General features: G+C 43.1%; 2 protein-coding genes across 3 annotated transcripts; both read left to right on the top strand.

Moving 5' to 3' along the window:
- The first annotated feature begins 889 nt into the window (after window positions 1-889).
- Window positions 890-20,330, top strand: LOC311111294 (myocardial zonula adherens protein-like). 2 transcript variants are annotated; one of them, XM_084154010.1, is made up of 14 exons: window positions 890-1,279; window positions 2,298-2,378; window positions 6,378-6,467; window positions 9,917-10,084; window positions 10,290-10,382; window positions 10,516-10,629; window positions 11,207-11,359; window positions 17,018-17,143; window positions 17,650-17,778; window positions 17,918-18,012; window positions 18,104-18,209; window positions 18,332-18,415; window positions 18,701-18,807; window positions 18,906-20,330. In XM_084154010.1, exons 1-14 carry the CDS (start codon window positions 1,214-1,216, stop codon window positions 19,345-19,347), a joined length of 1,854 nt encoding a protein of 617 aa, XP_084010136.1. In that variant the 5' UTR covers window positions 890-1,213; the 3' UTR covers window positions 19,348-20,330. The 2 variants fall into 2 exon arrangements, with proteins under 2 accessions (XP_084010136.1, XP_084010137.1); XM_084154011.1 differs by having other exon boundaries at window positions 18,746-18,807; window positions 18,906-19,840.
- Window positions 20,331-22,363: 2,033 nt separating this feature from the next.
- LOC311111757 (DNA-directed RNA polymerase II subunit GRINL1A-like) lies at window positions 22,364-26,716 on the top strand. The gene is made up of 4 exons (XM_084154573.1): window positions 22,364-22,707; window positions 23,032-23,643; window positions 23,772-24,003; window positions 25,996-26,716. The coding sequence occupies exons 1-4, from the start codon at window positions 22,586-22,588 to the stop codon at window positions 26,137-26,139; spliced, it is 1,110 nt and encodes a 369-aa protein (XP_084010699.1). The 5' UTR covers window positions 22,364-22,585; the 3' UTR covers window positions 26,140-26,716.
- Window positions 26,717-27,372: the final 656 nt, after the last annotated feature.

The raw sequence follows: 27,372 nt of genomic DNA, 5'->3' as shown, positions 1-27,372 counted from the left end.
CAAGTGTAAACAGATCTGGATGGTCAAACCATTTACCACTAGAAAGGCCTCGACGGACCCCCCTTCGAGCCAGTGATGAGTCTTTTGGATGTCAACATTCTAACAGTCTAATAAATACATTTCATGTATGCTATCGCAAAAATAGTCATTTTGTTGTGTTTATGAAGTACTTAGGTAACATTGGAATATGAAAGAAAATGTATTTCAAATAAAACAATTTCATGTAACTGCATACAATAAGTACAAACGAAAAACCACTAAAACACCACAATTCAAGTGTTAAAATCCATTTAAAAAACACCATCACAAAGATCATTAATTATTAATTTGTTAAGGGCAGGTCTTCAGGAACATTTTGAAACAAACATTTTTATTCTGAAGAAGAACAGAATGGCGTATTTTGAATGTAAATATATTACAGTACTTTGAGTGTTTTGCATACAGGGAGGCCCCAGGAAATCTGGTCACAATGCAGACACAGTGGATGGATAAGAGACACATTTAAAAACCATGTGTAGAGCCGACAGGTTGGGGCAAGGTGTAAACGAGTCTTCTGTTGGTGGATGGCCCATCCCCAATGTGCCACTCCCTGGTTAAGGAGAGCTCCACCTGTCCATGATTGTGAGGGCCCACCCTGTGGGGAGTGGGGAAATGTGGCCTGACAGGTCTGATGGGAGGCTCAGGGAAAGAGAGAGAGAGAGAGAGAGAGAGAGAGAGAGAGAGAGAGAGAGAGAGAGAGAGAGAGAGAGAGAGAGAGAGAGAGAGAGAGAGAGAGAGAGAGAGAGAGAGAGAGAGAGAGAGAGAGAGAGAGAGAGAGAGAGAGGCAGGCAGGCAGCCAGCCAGCCAGGTGGAGTCAGGTGTTGTCTAAAGTCTGGGCTGGGACAGTGTCATAGTTCTATACAGTAGTAGAGCAGTAGGGACTGTGTGGAGCTGGGCTGTAGTACAGTCTCTGACTGACTGACTGACTGACTGACTTGTTGACTGGCACTTAACAGGAATACCAGGCCTTGTTTATCAACTGGAAAAGGAATTCTACATAACACTGAAGAGAGAAACTTGTCAGAGTGGAACTTTCTTTCCCCTCCCCTCTCTCCTCATTCACTCTCTCTCGCAGTGGCTGGAGCTGGGGGCTGTGTGAGTTTGTACAGTAGTCCGGAAAGAGAGGGAGAGAGGAAAAGAGAGAGCAGGGGAGTGGACAGAGGCCAGGGGAGACATGCTACGCTACGGCTCACCAGGATCGGTCACCACCACCGAGGACAGTCCAGAGCAGCCCATTGAGGTAAGGAGCCCCAGGGGGCCACTCAACCCACACAACAACACATCTCTCGTTCGCCTGTCACATGGCGTGTTGGTTTGTGTAAGTCAGTGTGCTTGCAGACTATCTGGTGTTTGTTCGCTTTTGTCTCCGCACCCCCCACTCCCCATTCACTTTTCTCTCTCTCAATCTTTTTCCCTCACGTCTCGTCTGTCTGCGCAAGGCTAGTTTTCGTAGCATGTCTACATCGCAACTAATCATTCTCATTTTTTGAGTGTTGCGTGTATGTTGGAATTTTGCATGTGGCTCAGGCATATGTTTATCTGTTTGAGCTTGTAATGAGAGCCGAGTATCTGGGAGGCAGGGCTGTCATGTTTATTTGATCAGCCCAGAGCGCCTAGCAGACCGCGGCATGAAACTGCCATTAAAAGCCATTCTCACAGCTAATTCTCACAACATAAAAGTCAACATGGAGTTGGATTAATCCTTATGATGATTACAGCGTCATGTTTCACTCTCAACCAAGATAACATTTTTAAGAAAGTGAACCTGCCTAAACATTGTTCCCATTGACTTACAGTACGTTAATCAGCTCCCAGGGCACCTTAGTTCTAAAGGAATGTGTTGTAGTTGTAAACAAGGTAGCGCTAGCTTGAAGTGGTATAAGGCATATTGATGCTGTTACCTCATTAGTTACATTTCAATCATTTTTGTTTGTGGTGTTGTCTGTTGTGTCACAGTCTATAATTATAAATACTGATGGTGGCCTGTTGTATTTGTTCCCCATCAGAAACATTCCACTGCTTATTGTAACCCAACAATCAGGCTTACTGCCACACAAATGTTGTGTCTCAAATGCTAGATCACATTATATATGAACCGATCCATTCTTATGTAATAAAGAGTGACACTGGGGAACACAACACATTTTAGTTTTCATCCAACTATGACATTGATTACTGGTGCATGAGCTTGAACTGAGTGACATTTACATTTTCTTTTTCTGTCTGTGTGTGTTTCTGTCTGTTTTTGATTCCCCCAGAGGAAGATCCGGCGACTCAGGCTAACTCTTCATACAGGAGACAATGGACAGAATGAGACCAAAAAAACAACCTCAGACACAGTGAGTCTCAAAAAGCACACCCAGTCACCCTCACACACCCAGTCACCCTCACACACCCAGTCAACCTCACACGTCTTCATCTTCACCACCCTATGGGACCTGGATCTTATCTTTTCCCTCTCTCACCTCCCTTAATCCTCGCTTCCTCAACCTGTAGTCGGTGTGCTCTGCATCTTTCCCTTTCTTATTCACAGCCCTCTCTATCCCTCAAATACACTCATACACTCAACACTGTAACCAATGTAAGTCAGGTGTGAATGTTTATGAAGTAGGAACCAGCTTTGATCCAGTTTTAGAAACATTCCATGGACTGTCTACACAATACAGAGACAGAGAAAGGTGGAACCACTGAGATTTACTGCTGCTATGTTATCTGGGCTGTTGGTTATGCAATTAATTGTATCCACACAGGGGTGTGTACACTGCACACACACATACACAGCTGTGTCTGATTTTCACAGTACTGTGCACGAAGTTAGAAGGTGCCTGTCCCTTTTCATCAACAGTACAACTCTCTTCAGCACAAGCCTAGCTGACAACAGGATTACACAGTTGCATGCTGTTGTCTGTTTTCAGATGCCAAATATCATATATAATGTACACGACACATGATGACATCTTACTGTAACATTTTATTGGTCGTCTTATACAAATATTTAACCGATAAATAATCGCTAAACAATCACTAAACTCTTTTTAATTACAAGGTACCTACTTGGTACACATGGGTATCCTACATCATAATAAAGGCAGGCATGTTGTTTGCCAGAGGTGGTTCACTGTTTTGCTCTGTTTGTGTTAAGAAGCTGTGGTCTGGCAAAGTGTCAGCAGCTAGTTTGTAATGGAAGTATTTGACTGCACTCTGTGTGCTGCTTGGAATCACGTTGAGGTTAGGGGAAGTATGGTTTTGGTCGCTCCTCCATAGAGACGAGATAGCTCCATGTTGTTCTTTGTACTTTGTACAATATTTCTCTAATCTACCCCACCCCTTTACCATCACAGTTCAGCTGATAGTAGTGTGACTAATGGTGTGGTCTGATGGTGTTTGCCTTCAGGAGGCTGTGCATGTTTCCAGCATTGCTACTGATGAAAGACGACAGCTAGGTCAGGGTTGAACAGAGAGCAGCACAGAGGAGAACAACTCTGGGCCCTAGTTAATTAGGGCCCAGAGTTTTTCCTGGTCTGGTTATGTGGTCTGGAAATATTCAAGGCCCTGCTGATGACACAACACATCTGTGCCAGTCGTATGGGGGCCGTGCCACTCTGCCACAGCCAGCTGTGCGCTCCAGTCTGCAATGTGGCATCAGTCTGTGCTGACGCTAGGCCCACTTAACGAGCCACCCAGCGCTAACGAGAGCAGTGCTCCGGAGTGTCCAGGACATATTGCACATGACATTAATAATTATCCCAGCTCATTAACTTCAGAGGCCTTTACAGATAGGCCATGAACAGAGGATTAGTATGTAAGGACGCACAGTGGGAGAGGAGGAGAGGAGGATGTTCAAAGTGACCCCATCCCCTCTAGCTTCCCTTTATCTATTGATTTAGCAGGCATGTTGAAGGCAGCTGAAATTGACATAACTCTACCCTTGTTGTCAGGGTTTCAGTCAGTAATGCCAGTTCAGTATTCATCAGTACAGTGGATCACTTTGAATAAATAAAACAGTAAGCAGATGATGTCACTATGACCTACATCCGATACTAAAGGTCAGCATCAAACATGGAGAGTGACTATTGTGACATTACGGTTGAACTCGCTGTATGTAGATGTTATCTTCAGAGGAATTTAAAATATAGGTAACTATAGGTAACACTCCCATATTGTGCACACATTCTTGGTTTGGTAGTCATTTGGAAGTGAATCCTGGGTAGCAGGATACAAAAACACTCTGTGCCACAAAGAGATGGAGAGGACACAGAAAGAAAACAGGCATGACAAGACAGTTAATCGAAGGAGGGAGGAAACGTCTTACATTTAAGACTGAGATATTATGCTTCAGAAAAAGACAATGACGAAAGTGGTGATCTACCATGAAATGAAAAAGGGCATGTCCTGTAACCCGACACTCCGTGGGAGACAGGCCTATCAGTGACTCTGACCTGGATGTGGTGTAATGCAGCTGCTCCATGTGAACTGCCTGGTGCTAGACTGGACGTTTACATGCCTACAGTATAAGCCCCCCACTGCCACAATGGGCTTGAGTCAAAGGATGGTGTTTTCAAAGTTAAGGCAATTCAATCAAATGGGTTACATGAACAAATCTTTGAACTTCTACAGGACATGTACTGTATAGTAACTTCCACATACATGTCCTAAGGAAAGGAAATGAAGCTCAGGGCACAAAGCAGTATTACAGAGGTATGTAGCACAGTGGGGTCTTTCATTATGCAAGCCATTTTGATACACAGCCAAGCTTAGGTAACATTGTCAATTCAAGTAGTGAATAGTACACTCTTAGAACAAAAGGTGCTATCTAGAACCTAAAATGGTTCTTCGGCTGTCACCATAGGCATGTCCCCTGTAGCTCAGTTGGTAGAGCATGGCGCTTGCAACGCCAGGGCTGTGGGTTTGTTTCCCACGGGGGGGCCAGTATGAAAATGTATGCACTCACTAACTGTAAGTCGCTCTGGATAAGAGAGTCTGCTAAATGACTAAAATGTAAAATGTTACCATAGGAGAACCCTTTGAAGAACTCTTTTTGGTTCCAGGTAAAACCCTTTTGGATTCCATGTAAAACCCTTTCCACAGAGGGTTCTACATGGAACCCAAAAGAGTTCTACCTGGAACCAAAAAGGGTCCTATGGGGACAGCCGAAGAACCCTTTTGGAACCCTTTTTTCTAAGAGTGTAGAAGCAAATATTGCCCATTGCTTTGTGATTGAGTTCTTCAGACTAGGCCTCTCTCATCTGGTTTGCCATGAATAAATAACACTGTCAGTTCAGTGAGGGTCAAGTTCCTTTGGCAGGACATTAAAACTGTTTGCACAGCCCCTTATCTGACTGGATAGAAGAACAAAAAATCTGTTTCTGTTACAGCTTCAGCTTCAAAGAATCCAGGACAAAACTGGAATAAATGCTCCCTCTGCAAACATGCTGAAACACAGATATTGTAATATTTAATATGTAATAGTGGCTGACATATTGAGTTCTTTCAGAGGGTGTGTATAGTACTGGCCATAAAACATAATGACGGCCATTCTTCTCTCCCATCTGTTGGAATTCACATTGCCTATTTGGAGCCCCTCATAATTTCTCGTCAGCCTGCTCTCTCTCTCTGTGGATTATCTGGTGTGGAAATGTGAAGCAACGTCCAGCTCAGGAGGCCATGAAACAACAGTGGCGTCATTGTTCCCCATCTCTTATCTCTGCTGGACAGGCGAAGGACTCCTTCTCTCTCTGGCTGGATGGGCTGCAGAGTAGAGGTCTTGGCTGAAGTTCCTCTGAGCTAATATTTATTTAGTAGGGAAGCTCCTCTTTTCTCTTCTTAGAAACAATAGTTTTTTAGTTGTTGTCCGAAATATATATCAATTACCATCCAGTGTTGTTGAAGTCTGTCATTAAGTGCTTAAGGAGTGTCCAGAAACGAGGTTTCTCCTAGCTCTTTCCCCACAAAGCATTGCGGTAGTCCAAACCATTCTTAAACATTGTTTTTACATATGGGTTATGACTAAGATGTGGTCTAGAAATGACAATAATGACTATTCCCAGTGATCAAAACTACAGTACACTATGTTCAACAAAGATGGTAATCTGTCATCAACAGTTTGATAAGAACAGGTACATGATCCATGCATTTAAACTCTACACTTAGCCCATATCATTATCTGAAAGAGGGGAATGCATTGTGTACATTGAAGCATATCATTTGCAAACTAAATATGTGGCTTAAAAAAAAAAAAAAAAACATTCCAAGCATTCAGTAATAATCAGGTTACTGTTTGTGAAATATCTCCAGACATTGTGAGCACACAGTTAATTCGTTTCTGTTTGTCTTCTCAGCAAGAGGATAAGGTTGTCAACGGAACATGGAAGAAGAAGAACAGACTCATCCAGAGAGAGAGGCCAGCTGGCAGTGAGTCACCTGTTCAGGTAAACGACCACAACCACAACATAAAGCTATCACCTTAGAGGCTTTTGAAAGGGAAAGTTACAGAATGTTATGGTGAGACTGGGAAGTAACTTCCTGAATTTGTGGTCAACCCTGCTATCGGCATGTGAAACACAAATATGCAAGCTATGCACTGTATATAAACAAGAACATTTAGAACCTTTTGTTCTATCCTTGATATAACCTATCCTCAGATAATTCCAAGTATTGGTTTCTATGTTAAACATATGTTGTCAATGTGGAGTATTGGGTACATCCCTCTGCCTCTGGTTGAACGTTTCTGGACACAGGGCGGCAGGTAGCTTAGTGGTTAAGAGCGTTGTGCCAGTAACCGAAAGGTCGCTGGTTCTAATCCCCGAGCCGACTAGGTGAAAAATCTGTCGATGTGCCCTTGAGCAAGGCACTTAACCCTAATTGCTCATGTAAGTCGCTCTGGATAAGAGCGTCTGCTAAATAACAAACAAAAAAAAAAAAAAAAAAAAAAAGGAATAAAAAAAAATAACAGAGGTCACATAGACCTGTGTGCACAACCTGGTCTCAGAGCATTTGGTATTATTCTGTACGCAAATCCGAGACACTCCATTTAGTATGATATGTTATGTTTCGTATGGTATGTATTAATTTGGGGATATCCATCACCCATTTCATATGATATGTTACGAATTTGCTAAATGTACAATATGTTACGAATTTTCAAAATCTACAATATGTTAGGAATTTGTTAAATCAAATCAAACTTTATTTGTCACATGCGCCGAATACAACAGGTGCAGACCTTAACGTGAAATGCTTACTTACAAGCCCTTAACCAACAATGCAGTTCAAGAAAGAGTTAAGAAAATATTTACCACAGGAACTAAAGTAAAAAATAATAAAAAGTAACACAGTAAAATAACAATAACGAGGCTATATACAGGGGGTACCGGTACCGAGTCAATGTGCGGGGGTACAGGTTAGTTGACGTAATTTGTACATGTAGGTAGGGGTAAAGTGACTATACATAGATAATGGACAGCGGGTAGCAGCAGTGTAAAAACAAATGGGGAGCGGTGTCAATGTAAATAGTCCGGGTGGCCATTTGATTAATTGTTCAGCAGTCATATGGCTTGGGGGTAGAAGCTGTTAAGGAGCCTTTTGGTCCTAGACTTGGCGCTCCGGTACCGTTTGCCGTGCGGTAGCAGAGAGAACAGTCTATGACTTGGGTGACTGTAGTCTTTGACAATTTTTTGGGCTTTCCTCTGACACCGCTTAGTATATAGGTGCTGGTTTGTAGGAAGCTTGGCTCCAGTGATGTACTGGGCTATACGCGCTACCCTCTGTAGCCCCTTATGGTCAGATGCCGAGCAGTTGCCATACCAGGTGGTGATGCAACCGGTCAAGATGCTCTCGATGGTGCAGCTGTAAAACTTTTTGAGGATCTGAGGACCCATGCCAAATCTTTTCAGTCTCCTGCGGGGGAAAAGGTGTTGTCGTGCCCTCTTCATGACTGTCTTGGTGTGTTTGGACCATGATAGTTTGTTGGTGATGTGAACACCAAGGAACTTGAAACTTTCGACCCGCTCCACTACAGCCCCATCGATGTTAATGGGGGCCTGTTCGGCCCGCCTTTTCCTGTAGTCCACGATCAGCTCCTTTGTCTTGCTCACATTGAGGGAGAGGTTGTTGTCCTGGTACCACTCTGCCAGGACTCTGACCTCCTCCCTATAGGCTGTCTCATCATTGTCGGTGATCAGGCCTACCACTGCTGTGTCGTCAGCAAACTTAATGATGGTGTTGGAGTTGTGTTTGGCCACGCAGTCGTAGGTGAACAGGGAGTACAGGAGGGGACTGAGCACGCAGCCCTGAGGGGCCCCAGTGTCGAGGATCAGCGTGGCAGACGTGTTGTTGCCTACCCTTACCACCTGGGGGCTTTGTGGGCACTATGGTGTTGAACGCTGAGCTGTAGTCAATGAACAGCATTCTCACATAGGTGTTCCTTTTGTCCAGGTGGGAAAGGGCAGTGTGCAGTGCGGTTGAGATTGCGTCATCTGTGGATCTGTTGGGGCAGTATGCGAATTGGAGTGGGTCTATGGTATCCGGGATGATGCTGTTGATGTGAGCCATGACCAGCCTTTCAAAGCACGTCATGGCTACCGACGTGAGTGCTACGGGGCGGTAATCATTTAGGCAGGTTACCTTCGCTTCCTTGGGCACAGGGACTATGGTGGTCTGCTTGAAACATGTAGGTATTACAGACTCGGTCAGGGAGAGGTAGAAAATGTCAGTGAAGACACTTGCCAGTTGGTCCGCGCATGCTTTGAGTACACGTCCTGGTAATCCGTCTGGCCCCGCGGCTTTGTGAATGTTGACCTGTTTAAATGTATGATATGTTACGAATTCTAGCTAGGTGGCTAATGTTACCTAACTAGCTAATGTTAGCTAGGCTGGGGTTAGGGTTAGGGTTAAATTTAGGAGTTAGGTTAAAGGGTTAAGGTTAGGGTTATGGGAAGGGTTAGCTGAAAGGGTTAAGGTTAGGGTTGGTGGAAGGGTTAGTTAAAAGGGCTAGGGGAAGGGTTAGCTAACATGCTAAGTAGTTGCAAAGTAGCTATAAAGTAGTAAGTAGTTGAAAAGTTGCTAATTAGCTAAAATGCTACAGTTGTCCGCAATGAGATTCGAACTCGCAACCTTTTGATTGCTCAACGTTTGCGTTATACGCCCACCCACAATACTTTTGTTTTTGCCTTAAGTAACCATCTGTCTTATGTAACCATACCAAACGTAACATATCATACTAATTTGAGTGTCCCGGATTTATTGTCAAAGGCAAACAGATTCACCTTCCATGGTTTATACTGGAGTCTGTGGCATAGTAGTGCAGGCCATTGTTTTTGCTCCTCTATTGTTGAAAAATTTAGGGTAGATAACAGACTCTACTCAAGTGTGGCTGTCTGATCATAACAATGGAAACATATTACTTCTTCACACAGTAAGATGACAAATATTTGCATTCAATGATTAGAGAGGATTTATTGTGAGACTTTGATAAGATACTGTATCTGTGTCACTCTGTGGATTCCTCTCATACTGTATGATACTGTAAGATAAAATAAAGGTGCTAGAGCCACTTCCTGATACTGCTGAGCAACAAAGGACCTGTGTCAGTGTGGACCTGTGCTCCTTGAGAGCCCTGTTGGAGAGAAACAATAGCAGGGAGACAGCAGGAGCTCATGTACTGGGTTGCAGAAACATGACACCCTCACTGCACCCTGTTTCCATCCCTGCTTCCCAACCTCCAGATTCAAGTGCTCAGCAGCAATTCTCGAAATACCTGAGCATGCGCACATATGCAAACGCACAAACACACACATAGGGGTGAACACACACACACCTACAGGCTGGTAGAAAGTGTGCCTAGATAGAAACCTGACCGGGTTGATCCTGTCTCCCTCAGCACCTCAGAGCCAAGGCCAATGGGGAGCTAGAGACGTCGCTGCAGCGACAGCACAGGCCCAAGGTGTACGGTGTGTTGCAGAGGACAGGCTCGGACAGACAGCAGGAAGTGATGGCGTGCGAGTGGTCTGTCAATCACCTGAGCGATGAGATGAGGTACATCAGGGAGGTGAGTGGAGATGTTGAAGATAACGATGAGGCTGATCCAAGTTAAGGAGTGTAAACAGAGCAGTGGCCTACAGTACAGTACACCTGACAGGCCTGCAGGGTATCCAAGAGCTAACACCAGGATTCCATAACATGGACAACATTATGGATTTGTTAAGCAATAAAGATGGATTACCTCAAACGTGTGTTATCTCTGTGCTGCACAGGTAAGAGATTCCCTGGAGAATGTCAGAGAGCGGATGTACAGCCAGTTTGGAGGAATGCAACAGTCAATGCAAAAACTATCCCAAGACATCAGAGTAAGACAATACACCAAAGCACACATGACTAATAAGACAGCTAACAGCTGGAAATCCTTTCTCTTTCAATTTCTTGTAAACACAAAAGGGATACAAAATCTGATAATTTGGTGTGCCATGTGTGTCTCTTCAGATTGCCAACTCCCAGAGGAAGACTCTGGAGAAAGAGGTGAGGGTTCGGACTGCAGCCATGGACAGCTTCGACCAGATGAACAGTTCCCTCATATCTACCAACATCGACCTGCAGGTACAGGATCAACGACACTGTCAAACAGGCCTGTCACTGTCTCGTCAAGGCCATCCCACTGGGCACAGACGTCAGTTCAATGTCTAGTTTTGATTTACAATTGGTTGAGTTGTCAACTAATGTGAATTCAATGTGAAATCAACTAAAAATGTCACCCTGTCATTGGATTTAGGTTAAAAGATGGGTGAAGAAAATACGAAATTCCCTTACGTTCATGGCTTTTTGCAAATCCAATCAGTTTTCCACGTTGATTCAATGTCATCACAGAATTTTTGGGTTAAAATTACATGGAAACAACATTGATTGAACCAGTTTTTGCTCAGTGGGATGTCTCATAACCCTCCACGGAATGTCTTAATCTTCTCAAACAAAGATGTGCAGCACTATACTTCCTTCTACTGATGTGTGCAGAGTGAAGGATATCCTGTCTGGTTTATTATATATGTTTGTTTTATAAAGTAGCTCTAAGCTGTTAATCTTAGTTTCAGTGTATGAGTCAATCTTTCTGCTCATGATTGCTGCAAGCAATAATGTCCACGGTTGGTTTGAGGAATTCAAGTACTAGTTTCCTTTGCAGAAATCTCTACTAGAGAGCTGTCACAATCGCGTGGACTCCCGGGATGAGATGAAGAGTCTGAGAAGCTCCTTTCAGCAGGCCGAGGAGAGGCTGAAGGAGAGGGAGAGGCAGCTGGAACTTGCCCAGGCTGAGAACTGCACACTCAAACTACAGGTAGAGTACTACTGTAAACACAGTACACCAGCACCACACAGTGGATGGCACAGGCCTGGTAAGCATTTGCTTTTTGTTTATGGGGCACAGTTTACTCTGGTCATTAGTGATCATGGGATACATCATCCTCACCCTGAATGAGTGCCATGAAGTAGCAACTGTCATCACAATTGTTAAAAGGTTATAAAAACAATTCCAATAAATGCAAAAGTTGTACAATGGATGAAGATACTTCGAACTTGATTTTTTAAAATCAATCAGATGGATGGACAAATAATGAATGGAGTTCAGGGATTTTGGTGGGTTCAGGTATTAAATTTGTCAAATTTCCCTTTTGTTTTCTTAGAATGCAGTTATATATATATATATATATACATTTTCTAATGGTATCAGGTATTGTGACTCATTTATGTAAATACACTGGGTGTATTTGCATATATGAAAACATTTACTTATATCATGGCATTGTTGAATACTCGTTTCTGATTGGCTTGAAGGGCATTCTAAAGCGTGCATTATTTCCCTATAACGCATGGTATATCAGCGTGGTAGAATTGGCTATAGTTCATTCTTACATGTTCTATGTTTGAGCTGGTTTTGAAAGCAAAAGTCGAATTTAAAACATTATTGGCATTGTTGAATTCGATTTTCATAATAGCAAGCTTGCACTGATGGTTTGGTTAGCTAAACCAAATATTTGTTATAATTATATGCCATTTAGCAGACGCTTTTATCCAAAGTGACTTACAGTCATGCGTGCATACATTTTTTTGTGTATGGGTGGTTCCGGGGTTCGAACCCACTACCTTGGCGTTACAAGCGCCGTGCTCTACCAGCTGAGCTACAGAGGACCACTTATCTCATTGTTCTATCTGTGGCTAAACTAGCAAGTCGGTTTGTTTGATTACCAAGGCAACTACTGTAGCGATCTAGTAAATGGGGCGGCAGGTAGCTTAGTGGTTAAGAGCGTTGTGCCAGTAACCGAAAGGTCGCTTGTTCTAATCCCCAAGCCTACTAGGTGAAAAATCTGTCGATGTGCCCTTGAGCAAGGCACTTAACCCTAATTGCTCCTGTAAGTTGCTCTGGATAAGAGCGTCTGCTAAATGACTAAAATGTAATGTAATGTAAATGTGCTAGATACTGTGGATGTTGAACACCTTTCTACCTGCAAATGTGTTAAATTATAGCCATGGTATACAGTCGTGGTCAAAAGTTGAGAATGACACAAGTGTTGGTATTCACAAAGTTCGCTGCTTCAGTGTTATGAGATATTTTTGTCAGATGTTACTATGGTATACTGAAGTATAATTACAAGCATTCCATAAGTGTCAAAGGCTTTTACTGACAATTACATTAAGTTTATGCAAAGAGTCAATATTGCAGTGTTGACCCTTCTTTTTCAAGACCTCTGCAATCCGCCCTGGCATGCTGTCAATTAACTTCTGGGCCACATCCTGACTGATGGCAGCCCATTCTTGCATAATCAATGCTTGGAGTTTGTCAGAATTTGTGGGTTTTTGTCTGTCCACCCGCCTCTTGAGGATCGACCACAAGTTCTCAATGGGATTAAGGTCTGGAGAGTTTACTGGCCATGGACCCAAAATGTCGATGTTTTGTTCCCCGTGCCACTTAGTTATCACTTTTGCCTTATGGCAAGGTGCTCCATCATGCTGGAAAAGGCATTGGTCGTCACCAAACTGTTATTGGATGGTTGGGAGAAGTTGCTCTCTGAGGATGTGTTGGTACCATTCTTTATTCATGGCTGTGTTCTTAGGCAAAATTGTGAGTGAGCCCACTCCCTTGGCTGAGAAGCAACCCCACACATGAATGGTCTCAGGATGCTTTACTGTTGGCATGACACAGGACTGATGGTAGTGCTCACCTTGTCTTCTCCGGACAAGGTGTTTTCCGGATGCCCCAAACAATCGAAGGGGGATTCATCAGAGAAAATGACTTTACTCCAGTCCTCAGCAGTCCAATCCCTGTACCTTTTGCAGAATATCAGTCTGTCCCTGATGTTTTTACTGGAGAGAAGTGGTTTCTTTGCTGCCCTTCTTGACACCAGGCCATCCTCCAAAAGTCTTCGCCTCACTGTGCGTGCAGATGCACTCACACCTGCCTGCTGCCATTCCTGAGCAAGCTCTGCACTGGTGGTGCCCCGATCCCGCAGCTGAATCAACTTTAGGAGACGGTCCTGGCGCTTGCTGGACTTTCTTGGGCGCCCTGACGCCTTCTTCACAACAATTGAACCTCTCTCCTTGAAGTTCTTGATGATCCAATAAATGGTTGATTTAGGTGCAATCTTACTAGCAGCAATATCCTTGCCTGTGAAGCCCTTTTTGTGCAAAGCAATGATGACGGCACGTGTTTCCTTGCAGGTAACCATGGTTAACAGAGGAAGAACAATGATTTCAAGCACCACCCTCCTTTTAAAGCTTCCAGTCTGTTATTCTAACTCAATCAGCATGACAGAGTGATCTCCAGCCTTGTCCTCGTCAACACTCACCTGTGTTAAGAGAGAATTACTGACATGATGTCAGCTGGTCCTTTTGTGGCAGGGCTGAATGCAGTGGACATGTTTTTGGGGGATTAAGTTCATTGTCATGGCAAAGAGGGACTCAAAACTGAGGCAGCAGACTTTGTGAAAATTAGTATTTGTGTCATTCTCAAAACTTTTGACCATGACTGTATGTCTAGGCCTCCCTGCAGTTACCTGCGCTGTCTAGACTGCCTAATTAATGACTATTGTTGTCACATTCTGTTGCATAATTCAACAAGTTAGTAGGATAGCCTCGAATAAAAAATCAACTCGCGTTCCTCTAGATTACACCTATCTATACATACTTTACATTGTTTGCGATATCCGAAATATCACTATAATCCGAGTGTTCATTTTCGAAAGTTTCTTTCATTTCTGCGCATCTACCTGTATTAAACGATTACTTTTTTCAATTCCACAAAAAATGAACACCCATCAAAATAAAGTTATTTCTTTTTCTTTTGATATAAAGTCCAGACGATGCGTTAAATCACAACAAAGTTTGAAAGGCGTTGCATGGTCATTCTGCCGTCTGCATTGACCATGCAGCATTTAGGGTGATACGGCCTCCGCAGCAGTCAGGGCATTCATACTTTTTGCGCTTCGCTGAGCAGCGCAGAGCTGTTGTAAAGGAAGTGAGTTTGTGTTTATACAGGACCTCCCGCCCTCGCCTACCGTCAACCAATCACGTCAATGTGGAGCTATATACTGTGTTTACAAACATTGCAGCAAGAGGGCATTCTTATAGAATGCCAACAAAAAAAGCCTCTATTTATATGTTGCTAATGAGTGCATTTCACACTACTTCTGGATTATAATTGGATTTTAAATCTTGTATGAATGTCCTGCTTAATATAATGTTTGTGTCATCATCGCAAATCAACTGCATTATACTTAAAAACACTTCAACCAGTAAAATGGCTCTTTGACTAGCTTTTGCTACAGCCTATATCAACGAGCGTTAGCATTCTAGCTAACAACTGCTGCATCCAAAATAGTTATTTTGCAAAGATCAAAACCAAATATAATCATAGTGACTGTTCAAGCAAGAATTAAAACATCATTGTAATTGTATGAGAACCCCCAAAAGTTATTTTGTTTAGAAGTAATAAACACCTAAATCTAGGCTATGTTGAATGGGCGCAGATGATGATGGCTTTCTTATCGCCGCCAAGAGTCGTGAGACGTCCGTGTGTCGTGTACTGGAAAAGGGTCTATAAGGAGCCCTCCGCATTGTTCCAAAATTTGAGACGCTTATGGCGATACCGTACTGAGCTCAATTTGGGCTCTGCTTGCCTTCGTGCTTTCGGAGGCTTCACAATTGCGTCACACCATCCATACCGCGCTTCTGACCACATTTTCGGATCAAGCTTACATTGGCTCTTAGATGCAACGGAAAGACAATGCACTGAGCCTATTTCAGCCATTACCGGGGGTGTTTGACAGGTCATTACAAACATTTCCGCGGTCCTAACGTTAACGGGGGAAACGACAGGCACAAGCAAGAGTATGAAAGTGTCTCAGCAGTAAAATGAAAGCAATCAATCCAGCGAGATTTAAGTGACAAGTGGATTTTGCATCCCTCAAACACAGGAAATTGATGGCTGAAAAAGACAAATCCTCAGGTGGGTGGGGCATGCGCGTTGCTACATGTAGCCCTCTACAGCTGGCGTCTCTCAGCATTCTCTAGTCGGACTCATTCTCTGATGGCCTCTGCCATTAGCAACATGACTGTTTCAGCACCTACTTGTTGGTTTTAGGAACCTCACTATCAAGATCTCTCAATCTGTGTCTCAGATCCAAAGCTAAGCATACTTAGTTATTGTACAGTATGTTGGAGGGGTCATAGGGTACGTTGGAGAGACTTTCTTGTCCAAGATCTACTGTATATCTTGTAATGTAAATGTTACATTTTTCTAAGCAACTTTGAGATTAACCTCAGGTGATGTGTCTGAGTTTATCATTATATCAGGGATGGGCAACTGGCAGCCCGCCCCCTTTTGAAGGCCCTCGATCAACCCCCCCCCCCTTTTTGAAGGACCTCGATAAAAAAAATAAAAAAATCAGGAACTCAATCAGGGTCGCAAATTACTGTTGCAAGTTAGAATAGTAGAATACACAAGGTGCAATTTCAAAATGTGGTTGTGCATCATCAGTTCTTTTTTAAATGTTAGTCACTGATAGTCACTCAATTAGCCCATGTCAGCTAAACATTTTTAGATGGGAAAGTTAGTCTAGTGGCCAGCTATCTAAATTTAGTAATCATGTTCGGATTACCGACCGGGGGGCCCCCATTGATTTTGTTAGTCAGTCTCACTCAATTATCATATTAAACCATATGCAAACATTTCTCTTCACCCTATGGAAAAATGTGGATAATATCATGAAATTAGTTGTAAAATTGCTAAATCTTCTCTCTGCCCCATGGCAAAATATAGCAAACTTGCTTTTAAAACTGCAACATTTTCTCTACGCCCCATTGCAAAATGTGTAGAATTGCATGAAATTAACTCTAAAACGTTAAAATGTTTCTCCACTGTCAAGAGGGGGGGGGGGGGGGGGGGGGCTGCTAAAATGTTTTGCTTGCAATGTGGTGGGAGGGGGTGTACACACGTGGGTACGCAGACCAACGAGTAACTGCGGCCCCTTATGATGAGTTCAGATTTTTTGTGGCCACACCCCCATCAAAGTTGCCCATCCCTGTATTATATGATTGAGATCTCTCTGTGGCTTACTTCCTTCAATTCATATTCCTCTCTACTTCAGTCTCAGAATTCTCTGCTTGATTTCACACACTTCACGCTCTGGTTATTTCATTCAACGTTCGATGTGACTCCCCTGATCCTTTGACTGATTGGCCTTCTCTGACCTGCATTGTCCGCTCTGACCGCTGAACACTCAACTTCAATTCTATGTGATGATGAATGACAGGTCATTGACAGACAGTTCAAGCTCAAAGAACCAGTCCTCCAGATTTTAAGTCTTAACATTCATGCCGGACTCACTGTAGAAAAATATAGAATCAATAGACATTTCTACATTAGTTATCTTTAGCAAGTCTTTGAATCGTCATGTTGTTGTATGAAATTGACTGATAGATGTGTGCTTGTGTTGTCCAGGTGGAGTCGTCTCAGGAGGCCAACAGCCATGAAGTGCAGGAGCTGACAGCGAGGCTACAGAGACAGTATGAGGAGAGACTTCAGGAAGAGCAGAGGAAACACAGAGAGGAGATAGAGAAGCTACAGGTACTGCTGAGTCTCCTTCTGATATCACTTCGCCCAAGCCCATGCCTGAAGAGAAAGGGCGGTGATCGATGAATCATGTGAAAACCAAGGCCAGTGATGTTTTCACCATCTTACATATTAATGAAATGTTTATATGTAAACCACAGGAGGCTGCTGAGCGGAGAACACTCATAATAATGTCTGGAATTCAGCAAATGGAAGGGAAACCATGTGTTTGATACCATTCCACTGATTCCGCTCCAGCCATTACAATGAGCTCGTTCTCCCCAATTAAGGTGCCACCAACCTCCTGTGATGTAAACAGAATAAAAGGTTCCAGTTTCACTCTGGTCATACAAGTGGTATGAGTCTCCCTCTAGTGGTACAAGTAACCCACTATGGTAGTGTCAAATGTAGAGGAGCCTAACTTCCAAGTGTTGATATGATAATGAGCCCAGATGAAATTGCATGTTCTCTGCCTTAAAGCTTTTAATATACTTTGTTTACCATTCATGTTTTTCAACTAGGCCCAAATTGACAAGTATATTAGGCGATTAGAGGAGGCAGAGAAGAATGCTAAGATTGCAGAGGCCAAGATCGCTGAAAGGGACCAGAGGATCAGTGAGGTGGAGCGCCTGCTGGACTGTATGGGACAGGTAAGACCCAGAATAATGCATGCAATATTATGCAATAATACAATAATGCATGCAACATTATCTTTATATCTATAGCATTTAGGTGTAATATGTCAAGTCCTTTGTGCAGGAATACTATAATAATATGTATTTTTTGCAGGAAAAGGGCCATCTTCAGAAGAAACTGCAGGAATGTGAACAGCGTCTACACTTGATGGAGGTGACATACAAAACAGATGCAACTGTAGCAAAGAGGTACAAATGCCAAAACAAAAATAACATTTGATATGTTCCACCCCATTGAAATGATATACTGAAGTGATAACACTATAATTCATTATTACAGTTCTCAAAAGTTGGTAGAGGAGGCAGGGGAGCTCCGTGAGAGAATCAAACACCTGAATGACATGGTGTTCTGTCAGCAGAGGAAGGTCAAAGGCATGATAGAGGAGGTGAATGACTAAGAAATGTCTCTCTCTCTCTCTCTGTCAATGGAAACATGAGTACACTGACATATGAATGTTATACTGATATGCAAAGTTTGTTTCTTTTTTTTCGTCTTGAAAATGTAAAGGTTGAATCACTACGAGCTAAAGTGGCACAGAAGGACATGTTCATCTCAGAGCTTCTGGACAGAATTGCTATTGTGGAGTGTGAGGTAAGTGTGGACTGCCACCACACTTTGTACTGTCCACTTCCTGAATCATTATGAATGTATGGTGTGGTTTTGAAAACGTAAACTTTATGGGTGCATTCATGTCCAGCGTTCTCCTACTTTTCGGATCGTCAATCTGTGGGTTGTGCTTTGACATTACTGTACCTCTAAATTCAGTGTTGCACCTTTTGTGACATCATCTGTCTCTGTCTGGTCCACTTGGATTACATCACATCCACCTCATTTGCATGGATCTGACTTTGTTCCTTCCTCTTTTCGTCTTCCTAGAATAATGAGTTAGAAGACAAGCTGAAGTATTTTATGTCTGTACAGAGTGCGCCAAGGGAAGTTGTGCAAACCAGAGAGATAGGAGTGGGCTGTGATCTGCTGCCCAGGTATGAACCACTGGTTCTACTGTACATGTGGCATCATTTCCTCTAGTTGGGTTTCTCTTTTAAGTTTCTCATTCTGTTTTCTCATTTTACTTTCACAGACCTGAAATACAAAAGTATGAGGTTGAAACTGATGTCCAACCTCCACCAGCACAATACCAACCCAGACAAACCCCAATTCATCCCTCTTCTACAGAATACCTTGGACAGTCTAGGACATTCAGATCAGGTCCACCGCCACCCAGCAGACTGGAGTCTAGTTTACTGAGGTACACTCCTCTTGAGTACAGTAGGTATCTATCAACCAACTCCTCAAGATCCTTTGGAACGCTAACCAGTCCAACACTGTCTACGTCTGGCCCTCTAAGCCCTGATCAGTCCAGTACAGAAGAGTCTGCCTCAGTTCAAACCACAGATACAGCCTCAAGTCCAGAGGGGGACATTTCAGCCCCATCCTGTTCTCGAGCAAGATCAAGCCCATCCAAAATCTACACACCTTTCATGAAACTTATGGAGATAACAGCAAAGATTAACATTGAGTAATCACGTGAAGAAATACTTTTTATGAAGGCTATTCCGTATGCTGTATAAGGGACTATGTTGCATATAGTGTAAATAGTCTACTGTTCTGTAAATAATATTTGAAAGTATCCTTTTGAAGAATTATATTTGGTTTTGTTTACAGTGAATGTTCTTGTATGGTTTATGGAATTCTGAATTCACTATCCTGTATCAAGGTTTATATTTATACTGTATCTTTTTCTGACATTTTTAGTTTGCTCTGTATAAATGAGATGCAATATTATTTTACTATTAGTCAAATTATGTACAAAATATGCTAAATATATATACTTTGTGCCTTTATTAACAGCTTAATCACTGATACTCCCACAACGGTGGTGATAATCGGTTGTTTTTTATCTATTGGATATTATTTAACTATATCTGACAAAACTGTATTTCTAGTGACTGCCATCCCTGAGCCACTGGTATAAGTAATTTGTCTACACTGCCAGGACTGTGTATAAAGTGAGGGAAAAAAGTATTTGACCCCCTGCTAATTTTGTACGTGTGCCCACTGACAAAGAAATGATCAGTCTATCATTTTAATGGTAGGTTTATTTGAACAGTGAGAGACAGAATAACAACAACAAAATCCAGAAAAACGCATGTCAAAAATGTTATAAATTGATTTGCATTTTAATGAGGGAAATAAGTATTTGACCCCCTCTCAATCAGAAAGATTTCTGGCTCCCAGGTGTCTTTTATACAGGTAACGAGCTGAGATTAGGAGCACACTCTTAAAGGGAGTCCTCCTAATCTCAGTTTGTTACCTGTATAAAAGACACCTGTCCACAGAAGCGATCAATCAATCAGATTCCAAACTCTCCACTGTGGCCAAGACCAAAGAGCTCTCCAAGGATGTCAGGGACAAGATTGTAGACCTACACAAGGCTGGAATGGGCTACAAGACCATCGCCAAGCAGCTTGGTGAGAAGGTGACAACAGTTGGTGCGATTATTATCAAATGGAAGAAACACAAAATAACTGTCAATCTCCCTCGGCCTGGGGCTCCATGCAAGATCTCACCTCGTGGAGTTGCAATGATCATGAGAACGGTGAGGAATCAGCCCAGAACTACACGGGAGGATCTTGTCAATGATCTCAAGGCAGCTGGGATCATAGTCACCAAGAAAACAATTGATAACACTCTACGCCGTGAAGGACTGAAATCCTGCAGCGCCCGCAAGGTCCCCCTGCTCAAGAAAGCACATATACAGGGCCGTCTGAAGTTTGCCAATGAACATCTGAATGATTCAGAGGAGAACTGGGTGAAAGTGTTGTGGTCAGATGAGACCAAAATGGATCTCTTTGGCATCAACTCAACTCGCTGTGTTTGGAGGAGGAGGAATGCTGCCTATGACCCCAAGAACACCATCCCCACTGTCAAACATGGAGGTGGAAACATTATGCTTTGGGGGTGTTTTTCTGCTAAGGGGACAGGACAACTTCACCGCATCAAAGGGACGATGGACGGGGCCATGTACCGTCAAATCTTGGGTGAGAACCTCCTTCCCTCAGCCAGGGCATTGAAAATGGGTCGTGGATGGGTATTCCAATGACCCAATACACACGGTCAATGCAACAAAGGAGTGGCTCAAGAAGAAGCACATTAAGGTCCTGGAGTGGCCTAGCCAGTCTCCAGACCTTAATCCCATAGAAAATATGTGGAGGGAGCTGAAGGTTCGAGTTGCCAAACACCAGCCTCGAAACCTTAATGACTTGGAGGAGATCTGCAAAGAGGAGTAGAACAAAATCCCTCCTGAGATGTGTGCAAACCTGGTGGCCAACTACAAGAAATGACTGACCTCTGTGATTGCCAACAAGGGTTTTGCCACCAAGTACTAAGTCATGTTTTGCAGAGGAGTCAAATACTTATTTCCCTAATTAAAATGCAAATCAATTTATAACATTTTTAACATGCGTTTTTCTGTATTTCTTTGTTGTTATTCTGTCTCTCACTGTTCAAATAAACCTACCATTAAAATTATAGACTGATCATGTCTTTGTCAGTGGGCAAAAGTACAAAATCAGCAGGGGATCAAATACTTTTTTCCCTCACTGTATGAGAAGTTATGATAAGCAATAGCTTCATGATGTGCCTTTCTTGAATGATACACATCCAGTGCATACTAATGAAATCAGTGTTTTGAAAATGTGCCATTGTGCAATTGTGGTGTTTTTATAATCATTCATGAAAATGGTCAAGGTCCATTGGCTGAAATTGTCCATTTTGTGAAGCTTTCAGGGAGGTTATATGTAGCATCTAATGGTTTATATATACGCTAGATGACTAAAGGGGGCACTGTGTTGAAGCCACCATGACTCCATCTTGGCACTCCACCACCGTTTAAAAAAATGATTTATATACATCATTGGTCGCATCAGTGTAATCTTTACTTCTCAACGCTAGGTGGCGCCATCCGATCAATGATCTACGTTTCATCTCCATTTCCATGCGATATTAAGCAGCTTTGAAAGTATTTTACAGCAAGGTAAGCAAATACATAAATGTTGGTGGTAAATAACATGTAGTTGATGCCATACTACTAGGTCTAAAATAATATTCAAACACTCAAACGAAGGCTTGTGTGGAGGAGTAGCTTACTATAGATTCCTGAAACGTAACAAACTTCTATGGTATGATCATTGTCGGTACTTGTCTGTCCTGCTGAGTTTTGATGTAGTCTTTGCCCGACAAGGTCAAGTTAGGAAGTGTAATATGATTAGATAGGGTTAAATAGTGGAATGGGGTGGTGTGTTTTTTTTATAGAGAGGGCTAATAGTTGGCAGGGAAATTTTCCATTTCCTTTTTCCCAATTCTGAATTACCGTATCAATAATTTACTGTAGGTAGGCAGCGAATGGCCTCACACCAGTACAGTAGGTGGCGGTGTATGCACATAAAAGTTGGATGCGATCCGCCAACCAAATCCTAAAGAAGAAGAAGAAGAAGAAGAAGAAGAAGCAGCAGACGATCGAAGGTTACGTACTTCCGTACTACTTCCCGTTACAATGACAGCGCGCGAGCTACGTAGCTACCAAAATACAAGTTATAGCTAACAGACAGCTGTAGATGAAAGTATATTTTATTGAACAACAGAATCCCGTTAAGTGTAACGTTAATGGACTAACAAAGTAATGTTTTCATAGGGTAATTTGAGCTATTCGATAAGCTTATTTGGGCGGGTTTTAGACTAGTAGCTACTAGCAAGCTAACAATGTCCTCATCATCGTGGGCAGCTCCATCAGAACGCCAGGGGCAAGTGGGGGACCTCAAAACCAAGAGCAAAGAAGAACTTTGTGAATTACTGTCACGCCAAGATAAATTATTATCTAACAAGTAAGTAACTTCATAGCATTCATCTGACAGAAGCAATCTCAAATTATTAACTAGCTGCTTCAACAACATTACATTCTTCTAGAAACGTCCAGCTGTTGGCTAGACAGGGGTGCCAGTTTTGGCGCGTGTGTATGCTATCCCCCTGAATGTAGGCTAGCTAGCTAATGTTACTTGAACTATGGAAATGCGTTTTACCCTGAACCTGACATTCCTTTGTTTTTACGATCACTGCCAACTACGTTTTCTTAAAGTTGAACTGAAAGCAGTAGTTAGTTATTTGTTAGCCCTTGTTGACAGACTGATTTTAGATGTTGGTATCAACAGGAGGTTTATACAGACCCTTCCAGATAAAGGGAAGAAGATATCAGACTTTGCAGAGAGAATATGCCTAGCTCTTGCCCATAATGAAGAAGAGGAGAGGAAGCAAGATATGCTGTCATCTGTCAGGACAGAGCTGCAGTCTAAATACCAGCAGGCTTTGACACAAAGACAACCTGGTAGCCAGAATAAACCAGGAACTTCCCAACATAGGAGACAAGCTGGGGACACAGCTCCTGGAAATGTCCAAGAATTGGACTCCTCACCTCTGTCACCTAATGTTCAGGAGAGCAAAACAGTTGACAAGCTGCAAGGACGCAATGTGTCCAAAGTATCTGCTGCTGAAACCATGGAGATGGCCCAGGCTGGTGGTGATGCCGGGGCCTCTCTAGACTCTGACAGGACAAAAGAGAGCGACCTAGCAGAGGCCTTGCAGAGGGTCACTCTGTCTGACCACTCAACTGGCTCGATTGGATACCCTAAAGACACATTCAGCAGACCTGCTACTGGCAACCCCTTCCTTGGAAGGCAGCCACAGAAGACACCACACTACATAGAGGTCCTGGAGAGGACTGAGAAGGACCTCGCTACGAAGAGACAGAAGTATAAGCCTAATCAGTAAGTCCACATTGTATGAAAGTATATAAGAATACTGTATAGTTCATTGATGCTGTGTTTAGTTATGGAGATGCACTAGTATTCTCACCTACTAACTCTTATATTAATTCTTCCTGTAATGTTTGCAGGTTTGCCCACAACACAGACGGCTCCCCGTCAGGGTCTCAGTCGCCCAGCCAATCCCCTGGAGGCTTATTACATTCACCGGTGCTCTCCGTTGAGGCCAGGAGGGAGAGAGACAGGAAGCACATTGATGATATCACTGCAGCCAGGCTCCCACTGCTCCGCTACAGCCCTGCCCAGCTGCTGACACTAGAGCAGTCAGCCAACCTGCTACGTGAGCAGACCAGGAAACACCAGGTGAGTGGCCCATGGGTCAGTCTGACACATCACACCACAGAGGAACATTAAGCTCTGTCCAACAACACCAAAATGCTCACTGCTCAAGGTAGCAATTGCCCCTAATTATAGATGTACGATCAGATTGCATGATGGGATTAAATGGGTTATACAGTTGAAGTAGGAAGTTTACATACACTTAGGTTGGAGTCATTAAAACTTGTTTTTCAACCACTCCACAAATTTCTTGTTAACAAACTATAGTTTTGGCAAGTCGGTTAGGACATCTTCTTTGTGCATGACACAAGTAATTTTTCCAACAATTGTTTACAGACAGATTATTTCACTTCTAATTCACTGTATCACAATTCCAGTGGGTCAGAAGTTTACATACACTAAGTTGACTGTGCCTTTAAACAGCTTGGAAATTCCAGATAATTATGTCATGGCTTTAGAAGCTTCTGATAGGCTAATTGACATAATTTCAGTCAATTGGAGGTGTACCTGTGGATGTATTTCAAGGCCTAACTTCAAACTCAGTGCCTCTTTGCTTGACATCATGGGAAAATCTAAAGAAATCAGCCAACACCTCAGAAAAAGGATTGTACACCTCCATAAGTCTGGTTCATCCTTGGGAGCAATTTCCAAACGCCTGAAGGTACCACGTTCATCTGTACAAACATTAGTACGCAAGTATAAACACCATGGGACCACGCAGCCGTCATACCGTTCAGGAAGGAGACGCGTTCTGTCTCCTAGAGATGAATGTACTTTGGTGCGAAAAGTGCAAATCAATCCCAGAACAACAGCAAAGGACCTTGTGAAGATGCTGGAGGAAAAAGGTACAAAAGTATCTATACCCACAGTAAAACAAGTCCTATATCGACATAACCTGAAAGGCAGCTCAGCAAGGACGAAGCCACTGCTCCAAAACTGCCATAAAAAAGCCAGACTATTGTTTGCAACGGCACATGGGGACAAAGATTGTACTTTTTGGAGAAATGTCCTCTGGTCTGATGAAACAAAAATAGAACTGTTTGGCCATAATGACCATCGTTATGTTTGGAGGAAAGGGGGGGGAGGATTGCAAGCCGAAGAACATCATCCCAACCGTGAAGCATGGGGCTGGCAGCAGCATGCTGTGGGGGTGCTTTGCTGCAGGAGGGACTGGTGCACTTCACAAAATAGATGGCATCATGAGGAAGGAAATGTATGTGGATATATTGAAGCAACATCTCAAGACATCAGTCAGGAAGTTAAAGCTTGGTCGCAAATGGGTCTTCCAAATGGACAATGACCCCAAGCATACTTCCAAAGTTGTGGCAAAATGGCTTAAGAACAACAAAGTCAAGGTATTGGAGTGGCCATCACAAAGCCCTGACCTCAATCCTATAGAACATGTGTGGGCAGAACTGAAAAAGCGTGTGCGAGCAAGGAGGCCTACAAACCTGACTCAGTTACACCAGCTCTGTCAGGAGGAATGGGCCAAAATTCACCCAACTTATCGTGGGAAGATTGTGGAAGGCTACCCTAAACGTTTGACCCAAGTTAAACAATTTAAAGGCAATGCTACCAAATACTAATTGAGTGTATGTAAACTTCTGACCCACTGGGAATGTGATGAAATAAATAAAAGCTGAAATAAATCATTCTCTCTACTATTATTCTGACATTTCACATTCTTAAAATAAAGTGGTGATCCTAACTGACCTAAGACAGGCAATTATTACTAGGATTAAATGTCAGGAATTGTGAAAAACGGAGTTTAAATGTATTTGGCTAAGGTGTATGTAAACTTCCGACTTCAACTGTAAGTGTTTAGAGGCAACGTCTACCTACCTATTCCATTATCACCACAAAAACACTGCTCATCTGATGATGAACACTCCCTATGCTACTTCTATTCATGGTATAGCATAGCAGCCTAATGCTTACTGCTAAGCACTTGCTAATTTCCCAGGTTATTCACCCTTTCAATGTCAGCATCTCTCCTGTATTGTGTGTTTCCCTCAGGAGTTGCAGGCCAAGCTGGCAGCCCAGAAGCTGTCTGATGGGCTGAAGTTCAGCACAGGGAGCTATGTTGTGGAAGGGGGCCCGCTGGGCGCCTACAGGGAGGTTCATGACGACGGAGCCCAGCTCTCCTCAGAGGAGGACTAATCCAGGGGGCCGCAGTAAGGAAACTCAGGTGACCTCTGAGACAACAGTCTCTGTGCCCTGCGTCAGGGCCTATGGAAGGAAGGGGATTGGCAATACAAAGACGAGAGGCCTGCCTGAGGAGCTGGAAATGGTCATGGGCTTCGGGTGGTTGTGAAGGCACAGTGGGTGTCCCTGTCTTGGCTGTCCAGGGAGGTGAATTGTGTGGGTCTTGGTTCACCATCAATGATTCACTGAGTTGTCACCCAATCAGCATCCTGTCCAGTTTATCAGAGCTGCCACAGAACCTCAGGCCTCCCGTTGGGTGATGTGTTAGCCTCTTGCATGGAGCATTAGGTATGCTACCTCCCCATGTTGTCAGAGAGTAAAGGATTGCCTGTATTGTGCCTAGGGAGGACTGGTGTCAGTTGTGTGATGAGGCTGCTACAGTATTGTCCGGTATTGTTGACTCACTTGGTGGTTGCATTTCCAAAACTGCAAAGTAATGACCGTCTGCATGTGAGAAATATAAAGAAAATATTTTTTGTATGATCTTTTTCTGCAGTGTTTCTTATTGAAAATAAAACTCTGTTCTTACCATATTTTGGTTGATCTTATTCTATCTTCCTCTAGAAACGGGAACAAATCAGATATCCCTAAGTTCTGTGAGCTCTGAAATTAAAGGTGGAAGCGGTTAATTGCTGTCTAAGACGGAGCAGTGTGCTGACATTTTCAGCGGAATGTTTTCTTAACCCCGCCACGGTTTGATGAGAGCTATGACTCAGCCGTCATTTAAACCCTGTGATGTTATCAGTGTAGAAATCCGTGACATGCTTTAGAAGATTAATATACGATCTAGTGAAATATTGAAGCTTGATGGAATCGGGACCAATGGTTGAAATACATCTGGCTTGCATTTGGCTCATGTTACTTCCCAGAGTGGCAGGGTATGATGGAATGGCAGCAGACTGACATGCCGTTTTCCAGCTTTTTTATTTTTTACTAATGCTGATAAGGAGTGTCAGCAATGTTAAAAACTCTTCCCAAACAGCCATTCCCATCACCTGCAGTCCATTCCTCCCTAAATGTTATACAGACCCATTTTAACTTTAGTACGATTCAGGAATTTTAATGAGGAGAAAGAAAGAAGTGATTGAGGCGAGCTCAGGGGGAAATGAGGGAGAATTCATGTCGGTCTGTCTGAGCTCCATGGCTGATGCTCCTTGATAACCCCTGGTAATTGCTGCTCAGCCATTG

The sequence above is a fragment of the Coregonus lavaretus genome (genome assembly GCF_964263955.1).
Source record: "Coregonus lavaretus genome assembly, chromosome: 37".
Taxonomy (NCBI): domain Eukaryota; kingdom Metazoa; phylum Chordata; class Actinopteri; order Salmoniformes; family Salmonidae; genus Coregonus; species Coregonus lavaretus.
Note: the sequence above shows the minus strand (reverse complement) of the source record. Positions and strands in the feature narration are given on the sequence as shown.